The 13,398-nt window shown below is 34.3% G+C and overlaps 1 protein-coding gene across 4 annotated transcripts in view; it reads right to left on the bottom strand.

Annotated features, from left to right (window-relative positions):
- The window catches only part of LRPPRC (leucine rich pentatricopeptide repeat containing), a 93,726-nt gene that overhangs the window by 34,833 nt on the left and 45,495 nt on the right, over positions 1-13,398 (bottom strand). For all 4 annotated transcript variants that reach the window (XR_012673134.1, XM_075146929.1, XM_075146932.1 and 1 more), the window contains exons 24-25: positions 7,758-7,882; positions 7,010-7,116 (exon numbers count right to left, since the gene is read on the bottom strand). Coding sequence is in view for 3 of the 4 variants with exons in the window: in XM_075146929.1 (XP_075003030.1) it covers positions 7,010-7,116; positions 7,758-7,882 (232 nt within the window). In the remaining variant the exon portion in view is untranslated. The remainder of the gene's footprint in view (positions 1-7,009; positions 7,117-7,757; positions 7,883-13,398) is intronic.

The raw sequence follows: 13,398 nt of genomic DNA, 5'->3' as shown, positions 1-13,398 counted from the left end.
CTGTATGAAAGCTTGAATACAATTAAATCTGTACCTTCAATATGACTACTTTTCAAGTTTGATAACGAGGGCAAGTACTCTAATATAGCATCAGAGTTTTGAAAATTATGAGTTGCTCCATTGCAAGTTATGTCATCAAAAACTACACAATTGTAGTGTATTTGATAATTTATTTGCACTACCTGATATTTAATGAAAGACATAAATGGACATGTCTACATATTTAACCTTCCTAACTCTCCTGTTGGGAGTGATTACGATTCCAGCTCATGCTCTCCTTTCTGCCTATCCTACAATCACCTGAGGTAGCAACTAGCCTACTCGTACTAGGTTAATTTTTACATAAAAGGAGCATTAGTTCACAATAAGGAAATGCAAAGCTTACAGTCTCTACTGGGAAAAGTCACAAAATATCAGTTTTTACTTTTTTTTTTTTTTTTTTCCCCCCCTGAAGTATGTATTTGCCTCAAAGCTTCTGTCGGTTACATAGTTCACAAACTACCAACACAATTATTATCTGTTGAGTAAATACTCATGATTTTATTTATTTCTCTTGAAACAGGAATATATGTTGCTTTATGTTAGGCATACATTGCAAAAAATATAAGCAAACTGATTATTTTCCAAAAATACCAAAATAAAAATAGGGAAGAGCTTTACAACTGCAGCATTACTCATGACAACTGAGACTGATGTATGTTTAACTACTATTGGAATACCCTACATTTACCAGTAAGATTTCCAAGAGAAATTATGCAGTAAAGTATTATTAAAAAAAAAAATCATTAGACAATAAGAGAACTTCACAACAATAATCATGCTGGAGGAAAAGATGACATTAAAAAAATGTGCAAAACCCCTGCTCAAAACAAAATCCTCAAGGATGTTCTAGGCTCAAAACAGAGCAAAAATTTGCTCTTTGCATTGTAATGTGATTTTACGTTGTATGATGAACTCAGAAAGCATTATAAAACTCAGTAGTATCTTCCCTCTAACACAAAGTCCCTGGAACTAAGAAAGAATGCACAGTTCTTACCACGATGCCACATTCCAAACACATTACCCTCTCCCTTTCTGGAAGGAATTTGTTCAATAGTCATCTCCTTTACGAAATTTACTTATTTGAAACATATTCATTTGCTTTCTTTCAAGAAAGCAGTACTTAAGAACTTCTAAGTAACATTCACTGAACTAGTAAGTACCCTTTTTTTTATTAACCCACATACACACATGCACATATCCATGGACACAAAATCCAACTTCACTAATAGCTGTATCAGAGTCCAGTTTCACAAGGAGAAGTAATGCTTTTATTAGACTAACAGGACTCAATAGTAAGGGGAAAAAAAAAAAAAAAATCTTTTCTTGTAATTATTGGGCTTGCGTGCCTAAAAGCTCTTCAGCCTTTCCCCTCCCTCTCAGTTCTATAGGGTTACTCTAATAAAAGGTATTGCACCCCCTACAAACTACTCCTCAATCTCAGACCACCATGTTGTCTAATACAATTTGCATTCAACATTCACAAACATTTAAATTTTGTTCTAATCACCTCCACTCTTTTCTTCATTGGACCAAAAATAAGTCTTTGTACGTAAATTCAGACACTAGATATAACCATCATTAAATTACACATTAAAAAAACCCCCTAAATCCTGCTGTCATAAATCAAGAAAGCATCTTCTCCCAATAGTTTATCTCCAGCATAAAATCAGCAAAACTCAATTTTATGATGTAGATTCTTAAAAAAAGCAATCTGGACGAAAGAAGGTTGTAATCTCTCAGTATCAAGTAGAAATATTCTCATTGTTTTTATGGTAGATTAAATCCAATGGCAACCGGTATCTTGAGGTCTGCTGACAGTGGATGTCACAATTCTTTGCTTAAATCTATTTACCTCCTGAATTAACTTGACATCTGTTGATAGATATATTCCTGTACACTAAAGTCACCCAAAACAGTTCTTTTGTCAGGTCCTGAATTTCAGCAGCAAATGCCTTTTCTTGCATTTATTCACAACCATTTGTCCTTCAATTCTTCACATAAATGTCTTGAGATATGCGAGATATGGTATGATATATTTAATTATTAAATATAAATTATATATTTAGTACAAGAGCAGAAGATGAGGAAAGTATCACACTTAAAGCCTGGTTAAAAGAATTCCGAAGCCATGCACTATGCATTGCCATTTTCAAGGGAGGTTCCTCTAGTGATAGCTATCTTGTACAGGTTGGTCCTTTACTAAAAAATTTTGCCATACAAGATCTTTCCCTATATCCCAAATACAGTAATCTTTCCTTAGCCTTCATTTCTAATAAAACTATAAACAGAGCAGAAACTAGAGCTTTTAGTCTTTCATTGAAGGAACAATTTTAATTTAATAGCTGATATGATTTGATCTAGAAAGATTTCAAGAAGTATCTGTCAAACAACAAAAAACGGTCGAACATCTCTACTAAATCCTAGTTCCTATCAGAGGCATTCATGAGCTCCTAACTAAAAATGCCAGCGACCTGATACCCTTTTTTAATGTGGTGCTTGTTTTGGTTTTTTTACAGAAGTATTTTGCTGTCCAATGAAATATAGTTTAAGGTGTAAGGATTTTATCAATACAGTGCAGAAATAGATTTAACACCAGTTTAAAACCTTGCATACTTTATACATAGGTGTCAAGTGTCCATTTCTAGTTCATGAAAACATTGTTTAGACTTTTGCTAAGGAGATTTAGGGAAGGGCTTTCTTGAACCTCTGCTGCAGGACCGTTACAGTACTTAATAATATATAGGTCTTGTGACTCTACCAGAAAGAGCCAAGCATGGACATGGGCTTAGTTACACCCAAATTCACAGACTATTTTGATAATTGCATTCAGCATGAATAATAAATGAAGGAAAAAGGGTCAGTCTAGAAACATTCAACCATCATGCAGGTAAAACAGCTGCAAGTATGAGATCTCAGTGCAAAATTCAGTTATGACCAAATAATTAAAATTGGATCAAAATGACAGACAACACGTACATTCTAACTACTTCAGGTAGTGAAATCTTTAAACCTCCATGCAGCATGCAAAAAAACCCCCAAAATAACAGGTGAAGGGGGGAGGAAGTAGACTCCTCCAAGGTGGTGTAACATTCCCTTTTTCATTCCCACTCTCTGGATGACCTTCACATCAGTCCAGCTCTCAACCACCAGCTCGATCAGGTTAATAAAGTAGCAGTCAACAACTAAGTAAACATAAGGGAATTGCAATTGTCCAGTTATGGCAACAGGTAAGAAGCAGTAGATAGGAGGGATTTGGGGGACTAGGCTCGAAAGTTCTCTTACCATTTATATACCAGACTTGAAAGAATACTAGGCCAAGCAACTCTTCCAGACTCTCTGATCTACTATCTGGACCTCTGGAGCAACACACATGAAGAGTTACGTAAGATCTCTCTCCAGGAGAAAATTTGTATTATCAAAATAAGACAACATTTTAGAAGACAGTACCTTTCTAGAAGGTACTTTTTCCCTAATCCTATTTATTGAAAATTCATATCCCTTTTTTAGCCTACAATAGTTTTAACATAGTTTAATTTAGTTAAAGTCAAAATGTATTGACTTTATTTTCTTTCTTTCTTTTTTCTTTTTTATGAAAAACAAAACTGAGGAAAAAAAACCAATTAAACTGCCTTTCCAAGTAAGGGAAAAAAACTTGAGTAACTAGAGCTAGATTTGAGGACATAGAAGTCATGCTGTGCCACTCCAAGGGAAAGCAAGCTAGTATGTGTATGTGACCTTATGGTAAGGGGCAAGAAGAGAGATGTGCCAACTTTGTTTTGTCATGATCACCTTTGAAGGACTCAAGACAAAAGCTAACTCATCAGTTGAGGTGCAATTAAGAGCTGAAGACTAAATCATGCTTCGATGTACTACAGCACCCAATAGTAAAACCTGTTCCCAGTGGAAAGCGAAAGAGCATCTATCAGCACATTCATCTACCAGCATAACTTCAAGGGCTCAGGAATCTCCAGGCACAGCTAGAATAAAATACGGTTTTACTTCACAGAGCAGCCAAGGTTACCTCATTTGGAGGTATTGCCTCAGAGAGGCTTAGTTCTCTAGCTACACCTGCCACAGAACAAATGAGAATAGACTTTCAAAAGCTTAACAAGGCAGTCCAGCAACATTGGAAACTGTTACCCTATCAACCAAACTCTGTGAAGCCTTAGAACTTAGCTGCATTTTCCCCACAGTCTTCTCAATCACAGCTTCTCTTCCACTTAGCATCACTTCAAAAGACACTCACACCACCAAAGTACCACATGCTTCAGTTTACTTGTTCTGGTATCATTCAGGTGCATTCTTTGCCTCATCTCCTTCCTATTCACCTTTTGTTGTCTTTTACACTATTGTTCTCTACTTAGTCTTGCTGTCCTTCCAGCAAGCAGATGAGCCCCAGAGCTTTCAGCTTTCTTGCTATGACAATATGCCACAACGTGAGCTTATATATATGCATGCCCAACACATTTGTGACCGGATAATGTACGTACACAACTCTGACCTAATTTTTATAATCTCACTCAAATATTACCCTTCTTCACTTTCCTACTATTGTCACTCAGTTGTATTTTACCAAAGATACTTTGATATTTTAAAGTTATTTTCTTATTCCTGGGGCTTTGAGTTGCAAGTTTTTCAAAGCAGTAGTTGTCACTAAGTTTCACATAAGCATCTAGTGTACGTCTGATTTCTAAAAATAGCAAGAGCAAGCAGAGGCAGTGGTCTCCAATGAGTAACACCCCATTCAAATGACCACATCCTCCATGGTCTTCATTTCCTTAGCTCCTAAGTAAATTTTTTTCCAGATTCATTACTACCCTTTTAGAAACTCTTTATTAACTCCGTAGATACTTTTAAAATAAATGATACCACTAAAATCAATTGACCACCATAATCAGCAATACATTATTCAAGTACGTGTTGAAAGGTAATCTACGTCTAATACGCAACAGTGTCGAAGAAGAGAAAGCAGCACTAATTGATCACCTTTACTGAATATTATTTCACAAGAAAGGAAGATAGAAAAACAATCTGAGATGACCAACAAGAGAAGAAATTTAGTAGCAAAAGCCACTGGACTAGAAAGGGTACACATACACCTTGTACTCCATCTTCCACATTATATTCATTAAGGCTTTGACTTCCCAACAAACAAAAAAGCAAACAGTAACTTGTTTATGGTTTAAAACAATAAAAGCTATTTTCTTCTTCAGCAAAATACCAATTTTAAGAGTGGTTTTTTCCCCCTCTGGTGGCAAAAATTTATTTGAAAGTACTTAACATATTGTCACATAATAAAAGCATACTTAAAATATAACTCACCATATAGTAATTGATTTTGTGTCACTTTATCCACTGGTAAAATACATGCATACTACTACTAGGTAAATTCCTATACTCCTAAAAATTCTGTAATTTAAAACCTCTTTTTCTCAACAGCATATACAAAGCTCTAATTCATATTTCATGGAAGTTAGGCAAGAGCAAGAAAACCTATTCTAAATAGCATAAAAAGCCAGAAAAACTTCCATTTAGTCTCCAGATATCATGTGTTCAGATTTACGCTCAAGTGTCTGTTTGTGGTTACTAGAATTTTATGATCAATGACCAAATACTGAATATTTACAGAGATAATTTGGCATCTATTAAGAAAATGACAAAAGTTTCAAAGCCCCAACAATTTGATAATTTGCTTACCATCCTATTCATGACTGCTGGACTGTAGCCACCAATGTTAGTTTTGAGAAACTAAATGCCAGTATCAAAGAAACAGCTGCTAAATCACACCAAGTACCAGTTTTATTCATTTAGCTTTAATTTTACTTCCAATTCCCAGATTTCATCCTTATATCTCCTATATGCTTTAATCTCTATAAAAAGAACTCAACTCCTCAGTATCGTCTTCTGCCAGATACTGATATTTCTATTCTTCTGTATTGTAAGACTATGAGCTCCAAAAACCCCTCTCAGAACAAAAATATCAATGCTTCAACATTGTGCTTAGCAATTTCCACACACCCTGCAGCAGGACAGTATTGTTCCACCACGGACAAACAAGCAGATCTTCAGTTAAGATTTTTTAAATGCAAGAATTCTATTAGATAATTCAAATAGGGATAACTGGTATCTCAAATATTCTAGGGGGAATCAGGAAAAAAGCATACTTTATCTTAGGAAGGAAAAAACCCAACAAATTAGGTTACAGAGCTGTGTATGTACATAACACAAAAACGATGAGGACAAAGTATTACTTTTTCTGCAAGATGCCTCCTCCCACACATTAACCCGAAAACTTATGCAGCATTTTAAAAACATACAACTGTGTTAAGAAGAAAAATAATCACAATCTGGGCAGACTCTGCAGCTGCCCCTTTGACTTATCAATTTCACTAAGCACAATTTCAATCAAGTCTAGATAAAATATACTAATCCTAAATAGACCAAGTTTGTCACCTACCACTTCCTATAAGCTGCTTACTATCCTGAAAAAGAGAGAGAGAAAAGAAATGCTAAATTAAATGCCAAACAGTAGCAGACAGCACTTGTTTGGCTGATTAACTTGTAGACAAGCATTACAAATAAATCTGAGCATGGTCTGCAGCAAATTAAATTCCAGTGCTTTTAAGAACAAAGAATTCCTTCGGAAAGAGGATTAGCAACTTTACACCCAGGAATGCCAGTTTAATTTAATTGTTCCACAATCCGATATTTAATATGCAAATATCATTTTGATATATAACAGCAAATTTGAAAAAGTGAGGAAACAATTTCAATATACAACAAAACTGTCTCTCTTCTGAACTGTAATCATACAAAATAAAGCTGGTCGAGGGTTTTTTTTTATTATTGGGATTGAATTCTATTAACATGAATCAGAACAAGTCTAATTAAAGGTTAAAAACTTTAAATGTTTCTAATTAAGAGTCTAAATAGCTGCACGATTAGAGTATTATAGTTAAAATCCCACCTCAATGACCTTCCTGGCCTCTTTGTATTTTCCTGTTTGCAAGAAGGCAAAGAAGAGATCATAAAGAGCCATCATGTCACCATATTCTCTGCTTATAAAATCTGAAACTAGAGAGAGAATAAAGCTCATTAATTTACTAAATATATTGAAACATTTTAATATATACATCAGATATTCTTAATACTAATATTTTCCAAGCATCACAAAACTCCAAGAATAAGCTATAGGGAAATAAATTTTAAAACATATGGAATGATTAGAACATATTACACAATTTGTTGTAGATTTGCGGTTGAGCGTATTTTAAATGTTTTTCTGTTTATCTGCACTACATTTTGAATCACATTCAACAAAATCGACAGACTATATATTGGCATTCTCTTGTAGAGAGTGAGGATATAGGATTTCTTAACTGCACAACTATTTGAAAAACATGTTGTTTTACTATTGTGTTGTGTTACTATTAAGTTGTTTCTTAATAGTAATATCCGTAGCTAGAACAAGTATTAATATTAACCTTTGAGAACTTGATGCTGTACCATCCAAACATTAGGATTCTTCTACTTAAAATTAATATCAATTTTCAATCTGAAGAACATAGGCATCACTTAAGTGCTTTAAAGTTACACATATAAAGACAATCAGTTTTTTTTCTTTCAGTTGAAAGAAATTACATACAAATCATGGAAGAAAACCCTCCAGAAAACACTCCATATAACCAGACAGCATTTGACTACATGCAACTAACCCTTTTGCAGTAGATCAGCGTCTCCTTTTTCTATCAGTCTACAGTAGATGTTATGAAGCTGAAGAATTTTACCATACTTCTTATAACAGTTGATTAAAGCTTCCAGAGCTGCAGGCATGTCATCCCTTGTAGAATGAAACAAAACAAGAATAAAACCAATCAAACAGCAGCAGTGCATGCTGAACCCACTTTAGTCTTGAAAATTTCAAGAAAATATTCATTCAGCAGTCTATAATCCAAGAGTGTTCCCCCCCCCCCACAGTATGCTACAGTTATTTTTAAAAAACAGGTAAAGTTTTCCTACAAACAAATACCATGTATGCTTGACAGCACATAAATGAAAACAAAACTACAGATTTATGCTTAAACCTCTTGGCTGTATAATTTTTGATTGCATGACCACTGTTCACCTCAAATTAACCAAAGGTGTGAATGCTCTTCATCATTAGATGCACTGAATTTTTGAAGTAAAATTCTTAAGTTCTGGTATGTACTATTGTGACAAAACCCCAATTCCATGGAAATTTCAGTTTGTATTTGAGTTCTATTTTTCTTGTTGATAAGTAATATTGTGCACATTATATTACCTCCAAATGTCTCTGTTCAGACATTTTCAATTTTTAAGCTCTTCAAAATTTTTCCACAACATTTTTATTTCAGTATAGATCTCTAGAGTTAACTAAGTTAACCACAGCTCTTTAGATTGCTTCATACTTGTTTTATACCTTAACAGACCAGCTATAAATCATCTGTTGATTTCCATTTTGTTACAATTGAAGGGCTAGCATTTTTCCATTCTATATAAAGGTCAGAATCCAATGTATATTTTCTGCAATAAAAATGTAATTTTTGCAATGAATTCAACAATATATTAAGGTACCAAAATGTATTTTATGCTGGAGTATCCATGTCACATAAAGCCATGGCACTGGCTGACTTCCTTAATGCACTTACTCAGGTGCCTTTGAGCAGTAAGTACCAGTAACAAGTACAGTATTTCCATTTTTGTTATCTCAGTTCTTTGCTGACTTTTTTTCCCTGCGTATACAGTATTAACATCTTCCGAAGTATACATAGTTAAAATGCAAAACTGAACAGCCATAAAAACAATCAGATCTGGAACTTAAAATAACAACAAATATAAATGAACATTCTACACCGTGCAAGTAACAGAACAAATTAATCTGCTGCAGACCCCTTTTCAATCTAAAAAACCAAACCAAAACCAACAGAGGACAACCACTGAAACACTGGTAAAACAGTATGTGAAGGTATTCTTTGAAGGGGAAGGTTTAAACTGAAATTGAAACAAACCAAGATGACATGCACAAAATGTAGTAAGTAGCCAAACAGTCAATAAGACTGCATTTTAAATTCCAAAAGGCTTATCAAATAGAGGGTAGTGGAAGTAGGCAAGGGGATAAATGAATAAATAAAATCACTTAACAGCAGCAGCTGAAGACCATAATAAAACTGACTTGAACTAATGATTTTACATTCCTGAAGCAACTTTATTATTGATCAACTGAACCTTAACAAATTAAGATATTACTGTTAAAACAAGCCAAATTCAGATTTCCGCTCCTCACACTGCATTTCTTGTGCAGCACAGATTTTGGTTTTTCAAAGAAAGAACTATCTAGACTACTATATGCTACTATCTTCATCTAGGCTAATATTTTAAAAATTTTAAGACTAAAACACAGAAGAATTAATTTTGTTCAGTAATACTGGCATTCTGAAAATGAACCTAAGATGATGGATTTCTACCTTATCCCCCTTACCGAGCCCTGTTTACAGTGCATCTTCTGGCACCCCATGGAGTCATTTGAATTTTTGTCATTTGGGGTGAAGACTAAATTACAGGTTAATTTCAAAACTGCAAGTAGATGTTGCAGGCTAGATTACTGTCATAAAAGAGAAATACTATGGTAGTTACTATAGACAGATATAAAGCTTTATATAATCAGTATTTTTCTCCTGCTTTAGATGCAAGTTCAGTTAACATCTAAAAAAAACAGTTTTACAGAAAACTATTCAATTTCTAAGAAGGCACAACAACATTTATACATTCAAATTAAAGTTTTCAGTGATAAATCTAGCTTTTCAGATTGATGCTCAAACAGCCGTAGTATTGTCTCGGTTATATTCCTAAAGGATTAAAGTGACTGTTTTTAGGTCAAAGCTATCAATAAGTGAATGAATAATTGGAATGTCATTCAAACAGGAACATTAAGAGTTTTCTAGTCCCTAACTGTATACTTCTGAAGGCATTAATACTGTATACACAGAGAAAAAAGTCAGCAAAGAACTGAGATAACAAAAATGGAAATACTGTACTTGTTACTGGTACTTACTGCTCAAAGGCGCCTGAATAAGTCTGCATTTAAGGAAGTCAGCATCTTACACACTAATTTACTAGACATTTGTTTTAAATCTATCCAAATCTGATATTTTTGTTCTGTTGCATTCAAGCAACCAACCGGTCATCCACAGTTTACTAGAGAATGGCATTTATAAAACAGATAAATGATAAAACTGGCAACAACCAGCTATAAAACAATAAAAGGTATGTAAGTTCAGCCTCTACAAAGAAATTGTTTGTACTACTACTGCAAAGAAAAAAACAACAAGCTTATGGTTGTATTTGAGTTAATATGATTTATTCAACAACCTGCAGTATTTCTTAATTATCACAAACTGCAGTTAATTCCAAGTAAGTACCAGCAACTACTTTTGTAAGCAGTTTTTACAATCCTGTTAGAAAAGTCCAATGAAAATTAGGAACTTACTGTCGGCTTCAAATTTCGAGTATAGGTAACATTTTAATGTGTTTCCTGTTACAACTCACTAACTTAAAAAAACAACTGCACAAAAAAGATTTTCCACATTTTAAGAAAAAGCTATTTAGACATAAGGATTTTAAGCTAATAAGCAGCTGTACATTTAAAAATATTTGACAGTCTTTCTGTATGAACTTACGCACTTTGAAAATGCTTTTATCTTCCCAAAGAATACTTACTACTCTACTACATTAAAAGCCTGGTCCAAAATTACTGTTTAATTAATATGGATCAAGTCAAAAAAGAAATAAAGCCCGTATACTCATAGCAATGTTGGAAAAATCCGATTTCCAGTGTCAGTCTGGACAAAATAGTATTTAAAATATGAACACAGATGATCCATGCTTTATTTTGAGTTGGCCAGATACTACAGCTTTAAGTCACTCACAAATATTACCTGTTCAGGGCTAATACCCATTCCACTTAAAGATTAGGTGTATTTTTCCCTGTCATTGAAACTTGTTCATTTAAAAAAGAAGATACACTATTATTTTTGAATGACAGAAGGAGCCTCAGTCATCACTGTATTATGCTTGGCCCTTAAGTAATCCCGGAAGAGTCCTACTTTGCCATTATTTTGCAACTAAATTGATGCCAGGGTTAAGGTATCATGGTTTTGGATTCATTTGGTTTCCGTTTAGAATGCCTATGAAGTCCAAGATACTATGGGCACAATCTTCCAAAATATTTGCATGGGCAATTTTACTCACACAAAGCTAGTTGAAGAGACAAAATGACTCAGATGTCTGAGTGTTTGCAGAACACACTCTGTAGCAGGACTGGCTATAACATGCATGGATATAACATCCCCCTTCAATTTCAACAAGCCACTCCCCTCTTGCTTCAAGAATGTAGCACTAAATCTAACCCTTTTACTTGTAATAAACAACTTTCCCAACCAGAGAGTCTGCCTGATAAAAATAAGACTCCAAATATTGATTTTAATTGGAATGAAGTGCTGCAACATTATGCATAAAGCTTTAGTGAAGTGGCAATTTACCTAAGGGGTTTACTGATTGAAAAGCTCTCAAACCTGAAATCACTAGAGAGGTAGAAAGAAAAATGGGACTCTCTAGGGTGGGGGTGGAGGGTAGACTGGTAAAACAAATCCCTCTCTACAAATCTGAAGCAGATGTTAGTGTAGAGGGAAGACAATTCAGCAAGGTACAATCAGCTTTACAAAAATTATTCTGTTAAAAGAAAACGGGCTCTTGAAAGAGCTAAATGTTTTTCTGTTCATTTGCTATACTAAGGAATCTTCAAGGAGACTGGTGTTGCAATTACAACTAATCCTCCCCAAAAAATTAACTGTGTTGAAGGCTTTGTAATTTCCCTAGGTACAATTTAGCTGTCACTTACTTTAAAATTTACTCAAACATGCGTTCCGAACAGCACTAACTTCACATGTCAAGTGCTTTCCAGCCAATTGAGTCTAAACTGGAAGTCGGTGTTAAACAACTGAATGATTAGACAAGATAGCTCATTTCCCTGCTCTTTTGTTCAGAATAAAATGCCACATTTACATTATCAGACTCAACAGGATTTTCTGACAGAGGGAGAAAAAACCCTAGTGAACACTGTCCGTACCAAGCACATGAAGCCTGTCATTTACCAATCATCCTTCAAAAAGCAATAGCCATGAATGTAACTTAATTACAACCCAATGATCCTTGACGAAAAATCATCTTATCACTGTCCTGTCCCCATAGGGCAAATGAGACACTTTTGTCCTTTGGCACTGATGATGCTAAAGTCCTAATTGCAATAATGGAGTAAGAGAGCCAAACATCCCTAATTTCATTGCAACACGTAAAGAGTTTTAATACAAATATTTGAAATAAAGCCGCAAAAATTAGAAAGAACTCTCCCCACTAGAGATATTTTTTCCCCAACTAAAAATATCACCTAATTTAAAAAGATGCCTATTTTTAAAAGTAAATTTAAAAAGTCAATTAACTTTCATGTGCTACAGAATCATCTCAAACAAAATTACAGGTGAATCTAGCTCTGTGAAAACAACAGGCACTGGATTCACGCTGTCTCTGCCACATAAGAAACTAAACAAAATGGGTTTATATGAGATTAATCACAAACCAGCACACAATGCTTTACTGGACAACGCTGTATTAAAATACACTGATCATTTTTAAAGAAACACAATCCAGCTATAGCCTTTTGATCGTTTAAGATACAGATATTAACTGCTTGCTTTCACTGACTTAAAACTACAAAATATTTTGTTCATGCAGTCTGTAACATAATGTTTTCATAGTTTACCTGCAACTTTTCTTCCCTCTGCTTAAGAGCACTTTTGATATAGGGAATTAGTAAATTTCATACCTGAAGATGTTTTGTTTTGTTTCTTTTCTCAGAGGTGATATTATTCAAGGAGAGCAGAAACAAACTTATGTTAATGAAAGCCAGGAACCACATCAAGTTTTTAAGATGTGTATTCCTTATGCAGCTTTCTTGGAAGAAGAAAAAAAAAAATCATCAGTAGTTACTGTATTTGTTAATTTATCATCCTGTAAATAGGTATTATCAAAGTATCATATAGCACAGGAGCAGGTTAGCTTCACAAACCTCTTCAGTTTTGTAAAATGGCTCATGTTCAAATAGGTTTCCCCTGACAGCTGGTAGAGAAGCTAAAAGCCAAAACTACAATCCTTAAAATCGTACAAAATTGTGTATGGTGTAGGTAACACAACCTTTTCCAATTATTATCAGTTGGAAGAACCAGTTCAAAAGTAAGACATGTTTTAAGAAAAAGTACAAGCTCTTCACATTCTTGCAGCTTT

This window comes from Calonectris borealis, chromosome 3, assembly GCF_964195595.1.
Source record: "Calonectris borealis chromosome 3, bCalBor7.hap1.2, whole genome shotgun sequence".
NCBI classification, from domain to species: Eukaryota; Metazoa; Chordata; class Aves; order Procellariiformes; family Procellariidae; genus Calonectris; species Calonectris borealis.
This window is presented reverse-complemented; position numbering and strand designations above follow the sequence as displayed.